This window comes from Mustela nivalis, assembly GCF_964662115.1.
Source record: "Mustela nivalis genome assembly, chromosome: X".
NCBI classification, from domain to species: Eukaryota; Metazoa; Chordata; class Mammalia; order Carnivora; family Mustelidae; genus Mustela; species Mustela nivalis.
Window position 1 is genome coordinate 128,136,400 of NC_139040.1, and position 17,117 is coordinate 128,153,516.

The window sequence follows — 17,117 nt, forward strand, 5'->3', positions numbered from 1 at the left end:
GGCAGAAGAATGCACGGTTGATTTCCACTGTGGGAGGTTTGGGGTACGTAGCTCTGAGCAGTGGCCGTCAGTCTGAACCTGGACGTGGTCACGTGTCCGTAGTCAGAAAGTAGGGGGAAAGCCATTTTGGACTGAAAACAGCTAGCATTAGCCAGAAGTACCTGGCGTTGGGTTTCTAGAAAAGGGGGTTTAAAAGCAGGTTGTGTGACACACACGTGCCATGTACCTGAGTGCAGGGATCTCCGGTGGTCGGTCATCAAGGTGGTCTGATGAGATAACGCGGGACGTGACAAGTGTTCATCCCACAGGAAACGGGGTGCACGTCCGTAGTCAGAGACGGTGCGGGAGACCGTCTGTCCCCTAGTTCAGGAAAATCATCATCACAGAAGACCGTGAAGAGGGAGCTAGAGAAAAAGATGAGCCTGTGGGAACATGGGATGTGAGGCTGCCCGGAACGGCCGTCTGCAGGCCAGCAAAGAGATGCCGGGGGTCCAGGAGCGAGTCGGAAGGTCTCTTAGCTATCCACAAGCATGGAGCGGTTGTGAAGATTTCACCAGGGGAGGGGGCATCCGCAGGACGGCCACTTCAGTCTGGATTTGCGTGGAGAAGTCCTTTCGGCAGTGCGGCCGCGGCGTCGGTGGGCACTGGGGACAGACCTGAGAACCCCTCGCTTAGCAGAACTACTCCAGGCGTGAGAGTAAACGGGTCCTCGTGTAAGGCTGTACCCTGGGAAGAAAAGTTTATGACTCGAACTTAGAAGAACCCTCACGCCATGGCAAAAAGGGAGACCCACACCACGCCAAGCAGGGTCATCAAAGACACTGGGATCGGAATCTCTCAAGGATGCATAGAGCTGTGACAACCGCCTCTCCTCTCTACTTTTCAGAGTGGCTCTTCCTAATTCAAAATGTCGAAGGCAACGGGAAACTCGGAGAGAAACCCGAGACCAGGTCATGGCTCCTGGTGACTTCATTTTCCCAGACTCAGTTACTTGATGTCCCACATGCAGACCAGTAACCCTTCCCCCTCAGCACAGACTCACAGGGAAGGTTCCTTGAAGCACCAGCGTTCTAGGAAAGGACCAAGTAGAGGCACGACCCGTCAGCAAATCGAAGCAGTGCAGTGTGGCGGGGAGAGCGTCTTCTAGAAAGAATTGTGTAGACCTCACTGACCTCTGACCTGCAGCTTCCCCCACCTACATGTGTAAGGGCTTGAGAATCTCCCCCAGACAAGACTTGGTGTGATGAAGACTCAGGCGGAAATCAGAGTTGACCCTCAGTGACATCACGAACCGACGTCCGATCGTGTCTACATTTTGATTTTGCACATTGTTCAGCCTCCTTTCTGCTTACCTGGAAGGCATGGGGAAAGCAGTAGAGCGTGGTCAAAGGCCGTGTGCAAGTGAGTAGTCAGTGTGTCGAGCAGAGATGCCGCGCATCGTCAGGAGGAACGGGTATTAGCGGCGGCTGGCGTTGCGGGTTCTGATGGCCCCGGGCTTCATGGTACCATGGCCTCTACCTAATCCATCCGCTCTCCATCCACACGCGTGTAGAACTCTGTTTTAAGTTTCCCTTTCCATAATGGCCATGATTTCGGATGCTGGTTCTTAGGGCCGTCTGTTGCCAGGCCACTGGCCTGCACCGTAAGGGGAGAAGATCAGGACGATGAACTACTTCCACATGAGACCGTGAGGGACGTCTAAAGCAAGGCAGTCCCTCGTGCCACAACCAAACAGTATAAATTTTATCATTTTCCACATTTAAACCCTAAAGTCTATAGGAGTCAGTCTCTCAATCAGTTGGGGAATGAAAAAAATCCGTGCTTTGGAAATCATTCTTGTAAGGTCTGACCACAGGAGAGCATGTAGCCTTATGATTTTTTTCCCTTGGCTGTTTGGAGATGCCGGGGAATGAACCCGGGACGATTTTTTTCCCTTAAAAGGCAAACTTTCTGAGGCAGGAGAGGTGAGCAACCCGGGGAGGCCCGTTACGATGACGTTAGATGCTCCCCGTAGACACAGCGCGTGTCGAATGGGGACAGGATCCTCAGAGCTTCCTGACTGTGTCCTCCTGTGAATTCCTAGTTAACCTCCAGTCACGTAACTGCCTAACATTGTTTATTCCAAAGAATGCTTGTAATAGAATTGCTCTCGAGATGATCGGGGGAAAAAATATTCTTGTTCCAAACTGTGACCCGACGTAGAGCCTCTTTAGAAACAGAGAAAGCTCAAAGCAAAGGAGCTGATGCACTTGGAAGGTGGTGGGGGCTGACCTTGCCCTGGCAGGGACGAGCCACTTTTCTGGAGGGAAATTGGGGATCTGTGGTCCTGACATGAGAATGGCCCTTTCTAGAGCTTTTCTTCCTCCGCGTGACCTGCCCTGGCATCCCACGCTGATTGTTCTAATGGCCGTGCTTCTGTTTCAGGGGTCCCCCTGAAGCCCAGAAAAGAGTTGCGATTTACAGAACTACAGTCTGGACAGCTGGAGGTCAAGTGGTCCTCGAAATTCAACATTTCCATCGAGCCCGTGATCTACGTAGTGCAAAGGAGGTGGAATTATGGAATCCATCCCAGCGAAGACGACGCCACGCAGTGGGAGACGGTGGCCCAGGTAAGTGGGACCCCCGTCCTTGACGTCACGCCCACCGCACACCCACACAGCCTTGACGCGCAGCCAGCGTTGCCTCCGCCGGAAGAGGCCGCCTGCCCAAATGACGCGGGCGTCGACGTCCTGGCCCGCGTGTCTGCAGAAGGCAGGATGCGCTCCGGAGGGAGGCGCCGGCGCAGCTGGAACTTGACTCGTGGCTTCCTTTGCTTGAAAGACGTGTGCCAGGGAGATAGTTCTGTGAGGGGCCCCACTGATTTCCTCCCAGAAGGGTATTTCCTTGAGATAAATGTAAAACCCACCCGAAGAAGAGAAATGCACCGGCCCTGGGGCACGGTCGTGTGACACCGGATCGCCTAAGCGATTCTGGTTGTCCTACACGGAGGCCTCTCTTCCGCACAAGGACGTGAGCAGCACAGAGTGAGACAAGTGTCGTGCAGGTCTGGGCAGACACGACCGGCCGCTCCTCGCCCTGTGGACTACGAGCTGCAAGAAACCCACAGGGTTTTAGAGAAAGAGCAGATTCTCCACGATACGCGGCCTCGTGCCCTCAGTGTGTGTCTCCACGTGTGTCTGCGGGCAGAGACCCTGACCGGGCGGGGGGCCGGGCTTCGTGCTGGCAGACTCCTGTTGGTCTTCTCAGGAAACACAAAATAAATTTCAGGACGCAGGTGTTGCAGGAGGACTTCGGTGCTTTACGAATAGTCGTGTCTGAGAGAGGAGACACATTGAAAATGATTTACAGACTCCAAAGGAAATGAGCAATTCGAGGTACAAAAAACAAATTAGTGGAAAAAAAAAAAGAAACCTGGTCAAATAAATTTAGTGATTGTATTTCATTAGTATTCTGTTTAAAAAAAAAAAAAAGTGTGCCTTCCAAAAACCTGAAGATGTCTGGCATACAGCCTAAAAGTCTCTGATTTACGTGGTGTGCTTCCTTAATGGTACAATCTCACTTGTAAGTTTTCCAGATTGTTTCAAGATTTATGACAGCCACTCACAATGAGATCAGCTCCTTTCTCCCTGCTGCTCTGCAGAGAGGGAGGGTCTTGAATCACGTTCATTATTTTCCTGGCTCACGTCGTCCTTTGACGTCCTCTGCCCCTTCTTTCCTACCCGCCGTGGGGCTCGTGCTGACGGCGGGTTTTTAAATTCGAGGCCAGTAAGAGTGACTGTGGAAGCCGGGGAGATAGTCCCCTTGCATTCCACGAAAGGAGGCCCCACAGAGGAGTTCACAGCCTCCGCTTTCAGATACGAGAGCAGAGGTGACGGCCCCTTTCAAGAGGTTATTACGGAGTCGGGTTTGGGAGGGTTTCCGTTCAGTCTCACTTGCCCGTGCCCATCCCCGGAGCACGGGCTGAGTCAGCCTCGCGACTCCAGCAGGAGAGGCAGCCAACGAGGCACCTTCCCCGGTGTCCGGTATTTTCCTGTCAACATTGTCTCGGACGGAGAGATCTCCGCACACGTCCCTTAGAAGACCACGACCAGGTCCTTGCACTCTTACCCATTTACTCAAACCAGGAGGAAAGGCTTGGGGTGCAACGTACTACTCCAAATGGTCAGCGTCCTTTAACGCGCGTGGGTCCTCCTCCTGACTTCCAGGACGGTCGTTAGCAAGCACGTTCAAGAGGCATTTTCTTTCCTCCTCTTGCCTACCATGCAAGGAGTAGCTCACGCATGTATCCGCTCAGAGGCGTAACTGAGACGGAACCCCTCGCGGGTTTAAAGCTATGTGAAGTCACCAGACATAAGCAGCCCAGGCACATTCATAACGTGGGCTCCAGAAATCTTTAAGTCTTTGGGGTGAGCTTCCTAGCAGTGGAGTTAAACACCTGAAATGCCCTAGAAATTCCCTGCCCACCCAGCTCTTCTCATAAGGGAGCACAATGACTGCACTTACCCCAAATGCACAGGGAGCTCAGGGCCACCTTGCGTGGGCTGAGACCATGGTGTTCTTTTAAGGCCCACCCGACTGACCCGTCTGGCTAAGACGGCTGACTGTGCTCTGCGATGTTTCTCTGCAGACCACCGACGAGCGGGTCCGGCTGACCGACATTCGACCCGGACGGTGGTACCAGTTCCGAGTGGCAGCTGTCAACGTGCACGGGACCCGGGGCTTCACGGCGCCCAGCAAACACTTCCGCTCCTCCAAAGGTCAGTCTCGCCCCGCAGACCCCAGGCTCACCTTCCTGCCGGACACCCCTGGGTGCAGAGCTGTGCTGTCTGTACGGTTGGTCGGCAGGTGGTTCTTCTTGAAACAGTGGTTGCCCCGAGTGTGAATTAATCTGTTAAGCTTCTTAACATCCAGAGTTTAAACCCGGGCTCCCTGTGCCATTGCTGTAATATTGTTCCGTTCTTATCTTGTCGCTGTTGGGAAAGCCTCTGCAGTCCGGCTAATACGAAAGCTGTGACCCGTCTGTCAGGTGAGTGTCGTGGGTGCGGGGGAAGGACGTTCCAGGACTCGGTACGGATCGTGCCTCCCTGCGTGCTTTCTCTAGCTGTGCTTAGTGGGCTGTGCGTCCTCTCTGTGCACTACGTCTGCTGTAGCATCCCGGGTCGCGGCGTGGGGCTAGTGAGCCCCTTCCCGGACCCCCCCCCACCGTGCTCCTCCTCCGTGGAAAGTGGTTGAGGTGGATTTCAGACAAAACGCTTGTGATGTTAGTGAACGATGTAAGACGTGTCTCCTCCGTCCCGTGTCTTTCGTCACGGGACGGTCGGAACTTTCTGCTCTCACCTGCCCTGTCTCTTGTCGCCTTTCTATGTCATTTTGCAACCCTTAGTCGATGACGTCGCTGGCCTCGGAAGTGGAAAGCTTGCAACAGAAGCCATTTAATATTTGGATTCTATTATTACACCTCACGTTGTACACTTTTAACTCTTTTCTAAAAAGACCTTTTAGGAAAGGAAAGGTGCATTTTTTCCCCTCCACAGACGCAAACTCACGGAGCAAATCTGAAAGTGCCACCAGAGACGTCAATCCTTGTTTGAGATCGTGTGTCCAGTTGGTCTGACAACTTAGAGAGGCGAGGAAGAGAAATCACAGCAGTGGGTTCAGAGGTGAAGCTCCGTCAGAGGCCCGAGAACTCTTCGCCTTGGTTTCAGGGTTCAGATGCGATGCAGGCATGTTGTGGTCAAATGGGTTCCCATCTGTTTGGTTGCCTGGTGCCGTGTTTTCAGGTCGCGGCTGCAGAAACGGACAGCAGACAGAAGCCGCTGCTGGCCTTTGGAGACAGATGCGGAAGACTTTAAGGGGATCTGGGCAGAGCCCTGCTGACAGTTCCCAGGGTCGGTTATGCGGCTGCCAGCTGCCCCAGAGGCTTCTATTCTGAGCAAGTCACAAAGCCTTGCTGTCCCAATGCCTCCGGTATATCTGCGCACCTGAATGGTCCAGAACTAGAGCGGCACCCCTCAAGTTTAGAGGGGCTTCTGTTGAACGAGACAGCACCGTGCTGGGGAAGCCCAGCATTCGCCGTGACACTCTGTTTGATTTCCTCCCTTCCCAAACACGCCCAACACCGAGCCTTCCAGACTCTCTTCCTTGCTGTTTTTCCAAACCCAAAATGTCTGCGCAGAATTCACAGGAGAGCTCTACGCTCTTGCCCATGAAGAGACATCACGGAATTGTGGGAATGGAAGAGATCCGGGCAATGAGGACATTTCCTCCAGGATTTGTCGGAAGCAGCCTTGACCGTTGACAAGATGGCACCACATCCTTCCTGACCTTACTCAGATCTCGTTATATGGAGAAATGGGCCTCATTAGGGAAACAGTGTTTGACAGCGTTACTGAAATAGAATGATCGTGCCATTAAATTCATTCCTCTTACGTGTACAGCCCACGCTGTACGTTTCCGCTGCACGTGGACGTGTGAACTACCGCCGTCCGCTCCTAGAACCCACCAGGAGCCTTCATGCCTTCCTGGGGGAACTTGAAAGTAGAAACAAAGTTTGTTTGAGTCATCTCCTTCTCATCACTCATGTGTCATTCCCTTTGTATTAAACGAACATTTGTTGAGTGCTTATGTGTGTCAGGCACTGGTCTAGGCACAGGGGATAAGGAATGAACAAAAGGACAAAAGTGTCTGCTTTTCTGGAACACACACACACACTTGGGCCAATCGGGGGTATGAGGAAACAGTCAGCAAGATTAATGAGTAAAATACTGCTGTATGGTAGGGGAGGTAGCGACAACTCATGATAAAAAGAAAGAACAGGACACAGGAGATGTTGTGGGGGTGTATTTTGTTGATAGTTTTAGGGAGGCTGGACGGAGGTTTTGGTGAGAAAGCGATGCTGTGGAAAGGAGGGGGAAGAGTAAGCCTGATGAAAGAAGAGCCTTTTGGTTCCTGGAAGCAGTTGGTGCAAAGGTCCTGAGGCAGGAAGGAGCTTGCCGTGTTTGTTGAAGCCTTGAGCAGCGGAATGGGGGCAGGGGAGCTGGAGACGGAGCCTGAGAGGAAGGAAGGTGTTGGGTTTGTCGGGTCTTCATCGCCACTGCAGAGAGCACAGCTGTTCTGCTGTGGGAGGGACAAGGAACCGCCGAGAGATGCTGAGCAAAGAAGACGGTGTGACTGAGCGTTTAGTGGGGCCTCCCCAGCTGTTGTGTGAACAGGAGAGAAGAGGCAAGACGACACGGAATCAGGGATGCGGCAGAGGCCTCTGCAGCGTTCCCGGTCGAAGGTGGTGGCCATTTGGATGAAGTCAGGTGTGAGCCATGCGGCGGACACACGTGGGGGAGGGTACAGCGGACAGCACCTGAGACGTCGCCCATGGCTCGCAGGACACGCGGAGGATGCAGACGGGCTGTAGGGCTGCCTTGTCGCAAACTCCTGGAGGAGCCGCGCTGCTGACGATTGAGATGGAGATCTAGGGGGAAGAGAGAGCAGGAGGGCAAGACCCCGTGATGCAGAAGGGGCGCAATCCCCTCCAGGTCACTGTGACTGATGTCTCGGGCTCCTCCTGCAGACGGCCTTTTCTCAGGAGCAGAGGCACTCAGTGGAGGGACGTGCGGAGAGGGTTGCAGCCGAGAAGCACGAGCGAACCAGCTCTGGAGGTGAAGGCACAAACACGACGTGCCTTCTAGCATAACCTTTCTCCAGTCACGCACGAAGACGCTTACTGAGCGGGTGGGACCATTCTAGAAGGGGGTGACCTGGGCTGCCCAGCTCAGAAGATTCTGCAAGTCATTGCACTGTCCATTTAATGTGAGAGAGTTTTACGGAATGGAAGTTAAGTCCCAATAAAGTCGCTTCGACAGTTTTCCCCCAGGAAGCTGTCGAGCTTGAGTAAGTGGGGAACGACATGGTGCCGTCTCGCGAGTGGTCACCTACCCTTTACACAAGTCGTGCGGGAAGTTTTCCACCGTCGAGCAGAATTGTGCTTGTTCTAGCACGCCACGACGCATCTTGGCCGGACCCGTAGCAGAACCTCTTAGGAATTCTGCACCGGCATGTCCAGTTGGCAAGGCCATGAAAGCGGCCATCTAGCACGCGGCTCACACGGAGATGTGCGGGAGTCCGGACACGGGGCGTATTTGTAGAACCAGGAATAGAACTCTGTACCAGAGGCCGTCCTGTTTCCAAAAATAGCGCATTTTCATTTCATAAAAGCCCATTGATCCCTGCCGTGCCCCAGACCTGAAACCATTCTGTGAGTCCTCTAGTGGCTTACAATGGCTTTGAGAAGGACCGATTGCTTCTCAGATAACAGCCTGTGTGACCGGTACGGGTGTTTGAGTTAGCTGGAGGGCCGGCCGTGGTGATTTAAGTCTGGGTCAGGGGAAAGGGGAAGAGATTTTTTTCCATCTACAGTAAACCCTTCTCAAAATAAAAGGAAAATCAAATAGAGAAATAAATGAAGACAGGCGTGACTATAAAATGGAGATGATCAGTCATTCCTGCTGGTAGCAGAAAGCCCAAAATACAGGTTCGGATCATCCCTGTATTTACTTATTTAAATTTTCTACTACTGTTCCCCCAGGACTTAAGAAGGAAAGTCAACGTTAAGAATCAAAATTAGGAGTAAGTCCGTATCCTAATGTCTCTTTCTGGTTTTCGTCTCTTTCTTTGGAAACCGGAAGAGGTAACGCTTCCCAAAGGAGAATTACCTTCCCAGGCCACTGCTGGCTACCGAGCCGCCCCATCGGACGGTCTCCCCAAACTCTTTCCTGCTCCTGCACTGAACAAAGCGTAGGAGGCATGGGACCCGCGCACGTTTCCTGCGGCGATGGGGCTCCTCCAGACGGCGCGCGAGTGAAAGCTTTGGGTGGAGGTGGCTTATTTCGGAGGAAATCCGGGAAACCAGGTAGGTATGAGGTGAAGGAAGACGAGACAGAAGAAGAGGATGAAAAGCTGTGTTGTCCTCCTGGCTGCCGCCGTGGGCGACCACAGCTCCTTCCCGTGGGGACGCGGGAGCACACGCAGGCCGTCTCCCGGCACATCGGTCCTGCAGGGGGCCCGAGCCTGCTGGGGGCCGGGCGAAGGCGCAGGGAAGGGGCTGGCAGGCAGAAGTTGAGCTGTGCGTGTCCTGCAATAGGGCAGTGCAGATTTGGGACCCTGGGGGGTTGGCAGTGGGTTTAGTCCACAGCCGCAGCATTCCAGTTACAGACGGATCTAGGACAGTTTCAGTCGTGGTTTAAAATCAATATATGACCCCTACATGAAAGGAATGCCCACATGAGTGCATTCCGGTGCCCTTCCTGTGTCCCAAGTCGGTGTTTCAGCTTTCCTTGATCAGGTCGATACTAACCAGTGAAAGGATGTGTATGTATTGTGCAGTGTTGTGACTGTGACTATACATTGCTAAGTCTTCATACCTGTGCCAAAACACTCCTTACAAGTCGGCCGAATTGGGGACAAAGTGTGTCTGCCTTTCAGCGTGACTTCCATACGTCAACATACAGTGACAGAAAAAAGACTTCTAATTTTCTACGTGGTACAAAGGAAAATAGGCTTTTTTTTTTTTTTCGTAGCTCAAAGCCGCCAACATTTGTTTGGATGTTTGCGACCAGTCAGTATCCATTTAGCTTTCTGAAATCACAAACGTTAAAGGGAACCTAGAAGGAAGAATGTCAAAATCCACGTTGCGTTGTCATTGACCTAATACACCGTCTTTAGTGATGATACTCACTTCCCTCCCGGTTCAAGGTTCCTTCTCCATCTCTCGTCTCCGTTTCCTCATGGGCACAGGATCCATTCACCAGGAAAAGCAGCAGACAGCACTGTTTTCCTAGTGCAAGAGTCCCGCACGGGCTGGTGTCGCATGCATACGGTGCACAGGGTCGGTAAACCTAAAGCGATGTCCCTTGGGGTCATAAAGCTCCCTGCTGTGGCGCGGGGACTCTTGACGTCACTCCCTGTGGCTGTGTGAGCGCCCTTTCCACTGCGTTGGACTCCTGCAAACTGTCGCGTACCTGGAAACCCACCGCCCGCAGTGTAGCCTCCGTAGCATTTCATACGCTTATGAGCTGTGTGTCTGGATGCTACAGGGTGATTCCTATTTTTTGAATGAGGGAAGGAAAATGATCCCAACTGCTGAGTCCAGACAGGAAAAGAAAAGCGAAGTATTCGAATGAGCCCTCTAATTTAGTTGTTGAATGTGTGAGTAGTTCTACCGCTGCTTTAAAAATGTATGTGTATGGGGTGATTCATTCATCCTCACTGTCTTGCCATTTGCATACTGGTTGCATTGGCCACTAATGTTCAGGAAAGAATGAAACCTCAACCTCCCCAGAGGAAACCCAAATATTCCGTCTTCCGTGGCTAGAAGCACCCCGTGTGATCGTTAATAAAAGGAACTATTTTTGTCCCACACGAACATTGGCTGTTCACGCTCCGTGATTGATAGAGCTCACACTGGCCATTGTAGACCAGTAGGAAAAGCTCGCACGGCCTTCCCAGGCCAGTTTCTTCGGAAGCGCGTTTCCTGTCTGCGTTCTGAGACGTGTGTCCACAGATACTTGGGGAGGTCACCCAGAGGGAGTGCAGAGCGGCAGAAAGGGTATTGACATGGGCGGGACGTGCTCTGCTTCCAGCTTGAGCCGGAGGGCTTGGACAGCGTTGGTCCACGCTCTAGAACATTCAGCCCTCGTGCTCAGTTTCCCCATCGGAAACATGGGAGCGAAACGCCCAACATTTCTGCCACAAAGTACAAGCACACATTTATAGCATTCCGAGACGGTGTCTATGTCAAGTTTCAGGAGCCAGGGGTATCCCTGCTTTTGGAAGACCGGCTCAGGAATAGGCACTGTATGGCCCATCATCCAAATCTGGCGCTGCTTGCTTTTATGGATAACGTGTTCTTGGCCCACAGCTCATTTGTAGACGTCTTTTCCCTGGCTGCTTCTGAGCTACCGTTGCAAAGTCAGGCGGTTGCCACAGAGACTGTATGGTCTGCAAATCTGGAAGCTGACTTGACTCAGCCCCCGACCAAAAGACATTGTCACTCTGCACTAGACCATTACGATGGACACTTTCTGCACGGAAGGGCTTTGTGTATTTTCCTTCTGTAGGCCCTCTGGCCCGTGGTCGTGATGAAGACCTAGAGCATGGCTGGATGTGTGCAGGCTTCTTTGTAGAATCTCAACTTTCTCTCCCCACCCTCTTTTTCAGTCTCCCGACTGCCGCCACCCTTGACTTGAATGACCTTGAGAGAGTCACTCTGCGTCTCTAACCTGAAGACCTTGCCCAGTTGCTTTAAAAAAGTGCCAAGTAAATAAATTGTAGAATCCCTTAGGGATTTATTAAAATGTAGCTTCTTCACATCTATATATATATATTTTTTTCCACAAGCAGACTTCCAAGTAGACATGTCAAAATTTGAATGCAATGAAGACATCATGCCCACTGATAGAAAGGGTTTCGTGTGATTCAGCAAAGGGACTGTATTTTGCTTTGTGATGCAGGGAGCCATCCCACAAAGCAAGCCATGGCTTGACTATGGGAATTTTCAGACTGACCATGAAATCCCTCCAGATTAGAGAAATAGGGCAGGCAGCTGCTCTCCCGATGTCCACAGCCCATGAACGGACGAGTGAATATTTGGTTTACGGACGACAGTCAGGCCAGTAACCAGGGTCTGCTGTTGTCTTTTGCTTTGTAACTTGAGTTGCGATAGTTCGGGGGTGTCTGGGTTACAGGTGGAGTCTTACCGCAATGCGGAGGAAGGGGGATGGCCTGGGGTCTCTTATTTCGAGCCCGAAAGAGGCTCCCCTCGGATTTCGCCGTTCACTTTTCGGTCTTGCTAGGATTCACCCACTCTGGCTGGTGGGATTCCAACCTGGCAGTGGAATCTTATTCGCCTTACAAATGAATGCTGACGGTTTGGAAATGTTTTATCCACTCTTCTACGTGTTCGGCGCCCGTTTCCCAAGTGCCCACTACGAGGGCTGGGCCCTCTTCTCAACGCTGGGACTACAGAAGTGAACAAAACGGATGAAACAAGAAGTCTTCTCCTCATGGAGCTTTCGTTATCGGGAGCGGAGTCAGACAGCAAGGAAGCACATAATCAGTCCGTTGCCGGAAGGGCTGTGAGCACAAGGACGCAGAGGGGAGGGCCGAGAGGAACTCCCACGTCCCGCAGGACCGAAGGGACGTGCAGCGGAGCGGGGTCGAGCGGCGGCCGGGAGCCGTGGAGAAGGCAGGGCGGGTGGACGGCAGGAGCGGGGCTGCTCCTCGGCCTCCTGTGTCCAGGCCGAGGGAGACCCGCGTCTTCCAGCTCGTGCAGAAGGGAGTCAGGTGCACGCCGCCTGCTTTCCGGCCACCGGGCGCGACGCTGTCCCAGGACTGGCCTGCCGAGAGATCCCCTACTTCACAACGGCGCGAGTCTTTTACATCGAGAATAGCTTACATAAAACCTATAAGTACATATTTATATAACGACAGGAAGTACACGCATGCAGGACTCCCCGTATGCGCTCGTCCCGGTGCACGTCTTGGGCGCTCTCAGAAGGTTCCTGACCCAGACTGCATCAGAACCCCCCACCCCGGTGGAGTGCGTCCCAAAACGTGCTCGGGATAACGCACTCCCCTGAGAGAGCAACTGTGAAACGTTCTTGTTTTTAGAACACGGAGCAGTCAGCCAAACCTCTGGTCCTTCCTTACCCATCGCAGAGAAAAGCAAGACATTTTTAATAATAATCCATATTTTCATCATTCGCAGACCAGGAACGACCCCGACAGGAAGAACATGCGTATTTTTCCCTCGGCCGTTTTCGTTGCTATCAAGTTAGATACGACTTCCTTGCGCTTGTGACGCAGATGGTATTATAATTCCATTTATGGGCAGTATCTCTCCGGGAGGGCGTTTTAAAAGGAGACCATCTGCATGTGATTTGCAGTGAGCGGCATCTACGCGTGCTCCCTTGGTGGCGGAGCAGGAAGGAACGACCGTCTAGCTTTGGCGTATTTTGTCGTCTTCGTGTATGTATGTAAAATGCGGATTTGTAGAGTCGTTGTTCCAGACCCTCGTCTGTCTCTTGACGGCCGGGAAGGCTTCGGTTCCTGTGACGAGCCAGAAATGGTGACATGACAAAGATGGGTGTTCTCCATACGTCATCCAATTGGTCATGTAGATGTAGCAAAAACACGTTATTTTTGCTGATCTCCCTTTGGGGCTTTGGTGGAATCAAGGATCAAAAGCTCCAGGACCACTAAGATGAAAGCGGTTACTGGTGCGAGCTGCATTCCTGTCTTTGTCTCCCCAAAGTTTTCCCAGATGGGTCTTCTTTGCTGACCTATTTCATGTCAACCCGCCTAAATGGAATTTCACCATGTTTTAGAAATGATCTTATTTAGCTGAGAGCGTTGTGAACAAGCTGAGAGCGTTGTGAACGGGAACGGGCAGTGGAAGAGGGACCGGGAGGGAGAACCTCACACAGACTCCGTGCCGAGCGCAGAGCCCGGCGCGGGCTGGATCTCTTGACCGTCGGACCGTGGCCTGAGCCACAACCGAGAGTCAGACGCTCGACAGACTGAGCCACACAGGTGCCCTCAGTGTTACCATGTCCTATCTAGATGCATCAATTCTGGTACAACAGAAATTCAGCCGGGTAATAGTTGTATGGAAATGCCTACAAGAAGCCTTCTGGATTACAGATGTGGCCCAGAGAAGTGTATCTTAACTGTTTTGTGTCCGTGTTTTCAGGAGAGGCTTACGGAGGGGTTGTATGTGTTTGCAGCTTTTCTCCGCGGAAAGGGCAGTGCTCACCTATTGGCCACGGCGTCCTTAGCCATCCGAGGGTACGGGTTCTGCCATCGTCTCGGTGTTTGAGTCGCTTTGTCTTTCTCCTGCATTTCAGACCCGTCTGCACCCCCCGCCCCGGCCAACCTCCGGCTTGCGAATTCCACCATAAACGGTGACAACACCGTGACCGTGGCCGTAGTTTGGGATCTCCCCGAGGAACCGGACATCCCCGTGCACCACTACAAGGTGTTTTGGAGCTGGACAGTCAGCAGCAAATCCCTTGTCCCCACGAAAAAGAAGCGGAGGAAAACCACGGAGGGGGTAAGTGGGCGTGAGAAGGAAGAGTGGCGTCTCCTGGCGCCGTGTCCTTGAACTCGGGGCCGCGGATCGGAGGGTGGGCTCTGCTGAGCTCAGGGAAGGCACGGGTGAAGGAAAGCTTCCTGTCCCTCTCGTCTGGGCCGAGGAAGGGCAGAGAATGGAGGGCCAGCCCAGAAGTGTGGCCTTGGACATTTTTGGTGAAAACAGCCGAATTAAGCTCATTGAGCGCCTCCTGTCCAGATGGTAGCTGCAACTCCATAGAGACAAGAAACAGAAGCCATGTGGTCTTGACTGTCCAGTCAAAGAAAATGATAGAACTCAAGACGTCCTTTACCTTTAGGTTTTTCTTTGAGATCCTTCTAAGTCGACGAGCAGAAGTCCGCGTCTTTCCTGTCCTAGCCGATTTTCTTCTGTAAGCTGCGGCGCTCAGAAAACACACGTTTGACAATATATCGCTCTCGTCGATTAAAAGAACTTGGAAGGGTTTATTTTCCCAGAGGCCAAGAAGTAAAGTCTCCACTGAACCGTTTTCTGAAATGAGATTTCTACGAGAGTGAACATTTGGCATGAGGGAATAAGTGAAATTCTTAGTGCACGGAAGGGAGTCCCTTGGTTTCCTTTATTGTTGTTAGAAAACTTACATGAACAACTTCCCCCTTATGTAAGTTAGAAAACTTACATAACCTTGAATTTATAAAGCTGATTTCTATAAAAAAATACATTTGAAAGTATTTTTTAAAAAAGATAACAAGACTTTTTTTTTTTTCCCCAGCAGTGAAGATTCCAGTTTCTATGCCATTTAGAATTATAAAACATGTGTCCAAAACTTGGCATCCTCAGTATCTAGCTGATGCCTGTTTTGGTTTTATTTTTAAGAAACTTTCTGACAGTTCTGTCCTTTATTTTGAAGGACTTCTCAGTAAGAGGCCGTTGGCAGTGCATGTTTATCTCATAGGACAACTTAGGGGAACTCACGTTGTGGGATCACAGGGGTGCAAAGCACAATGTGACCTGTGCAGGGCTTAAGGTGTCCACGTGCATATGCACACACGTGTGCACACGGGCACACACACAGACACCATCAGTCATCAAACACCTTCATAGGTTACTAGGAAACTTTGCCATTTATTTCTATTCTATATCAATTAGATAAATAAAATGTGAACAGCAAAGTTGACATCATTAATAGGCCAGAGTAGCCAAAACTGTAGATCACTGTCTTATCAGTGACTTTCATTTTTGGATCCAATGAAGGCAAGCTCCAGGTCCAATGGAACCCTAAATTCTCAGAGTTAAAATCTATGCAGTTCACGTTAGGATTGGAAACGGGGAAAATCCAAAAGAACAGAAGGAATTATGACATTTTCCTTTTGGGCATTCGTGGATTCCCTTTACCTGAGATGCCATTGCAATATCCTTGGTAAATAAGGAGAAAGGGAGATTTTTTTCAAGGTGATGTTCTTTCAAAAGTGCATTTTTGTTTTACTCTGGAGATGAGTTCAGGGAGAGAGGAACAGGAAACCCTCTTTAGAAGAAAGTGAGAATCAGTAGTTGATGCAGATACACTGTGGGTTGGAGAGGGAGACCGTCCCCCACGAGGCCCCGAGGGGGCTTTTCTCATTGGCGGGATCAGGGGCAGAGCCCGGGCCCCGCGGAGTTCCGACCCGTCTCTCCTCGAAGGCCCGAGCCGTGGCGCGAAGCCGTCTGTCATTTTCGGCGGGTGATACGCGCACGGTCCTGGCCAGCCCACGGACAGCCCGTTCTCTCGCTGAAAAGAGATCTCACAAGACCCGAAGTCATGGTCAGGATGCTAAAAGTCGACTGTGCGATTTAAACACAGGAGTTTCTGACGTGACTCTGTCTGACGGTCTGCAGCTGCACCGTCCGGCCGCCAGCGCCCTACGCGCAGAACACGGGAGCCTCTCCGCCGGGACGTGCGGGCTGCGGGGCCTGCCTCGGAGGACGCTTCCTGTCCCTCCTAAATGTCACTTTACCTCATAATTCCGAATGTCCTTACACACAGACACTTGGATGAGGGCTTCATCCTAACAACGATGATGACCAATAAGTCTTCAAGCATTTTCTTAGGAAGATTTTTCTCCCTTTTGAAATCCCCTCAGAGAAGATTTAAAAGAAAAACTAAAGAAACAGGGAATGTCGGCTTATAATTTTTCCAGGTGTGCGCCAACATGAGCTCGGTCAGCGTGTCACAAACTTGTGTCTTTGGGGGGTGGTGTCTAGGGAGGGAGGCGACAGAATTATTCATTCCTAAGGTATCGGAGAGGATCCAGGAATCCGAGAAGGAACCATATCCTGAAAAAGAGGTTCGGCCCTTCTGTGCAGTGTGTTTGGATGCCGAGTAAAACCGCATTTTCAGACGCTCAGGAGGGAGGGACGGTGCAGCCTTAGGGAGCGAGGCCTCCGGCGGGTGCCGATGGCCGCGCTTCTCGAGGGGCTGCCGGGCCCTGGGACGGAGAGGCCGGGCAGGGCAGGCTCGTAACGGGCTTCGCGCCTCTTGTCTCCTCCGCAGTCCCGGAATTCCGTGCTCCTGGACCGCCTGCAGCCGGACTGCGGCTACACCGTGGAGCTTCAGGCCATCGCGTACTGGGGGCAGACCCGCCTGAAGGGGGCCAAGGCCTCCCTGCACTTCACGCCCGCGCGCGCCGCCGGCCACAGTAAGTGCCGCGAGCTTGTCGCCGTCGGGCGAGCACGGGAGCTGGGACTCCCCCGGAGGGGGGTAGAGAGAGAGAGGGAGAGAGAGAGGAACAGAGAGGTTTCCCGAGCCAGGAATGTTGCAGGCGGCAAAGCCACAGTGCCGAGCTAGGTGACCGCTGGGGTGACCGTGTCAGACAAGGTCACCCTGGAAGCTTCTCTTTCGGTTATGTACTGAATATACAATGTATTGGTGTCGTAATGGAACTCTAACAAGAAAACGTAGGTCTCCTAAAAACGTGGCAGGCAGCACGACACACCATTTCCGCGGCTGCTCCCCGGTGCTCCCCCTCCCTTCTGGAGAGGT

At 52.2% G+C, this 17,117-nt stretch overlaps 1 protein-coding gene across 1 annotated transcript in view; it reads left to right on the forward strand.

The window, feature by feature from the left end:
- Positions 1–17,117, forward strand: part of ANOS1 (anosmin 1) — a 175,514-nt gene that overhangs the window by 121,126 nt on the left and 37,271 nt on the right. Inside the window, exons 5-8 of the mRNA XM_082717179.1 lie at positions 2,425–2,609; positions 4,628–4,757; positions 13,896–14,101; positions 16,629–16,773. Coding sequence (XP_082573305.1) covers positions 2,425–2,609; positions 4,628–4,757; positions 13,896–14,101; positions 16,629–16,773 — 666 coding nt within the window. The remainder of the gene's footprint in view (positions 1–2,424; positions 2,610–4,627; positions 4,758–13,895; positions 14,102–16,628; positions 16,774–17,117) is intronic.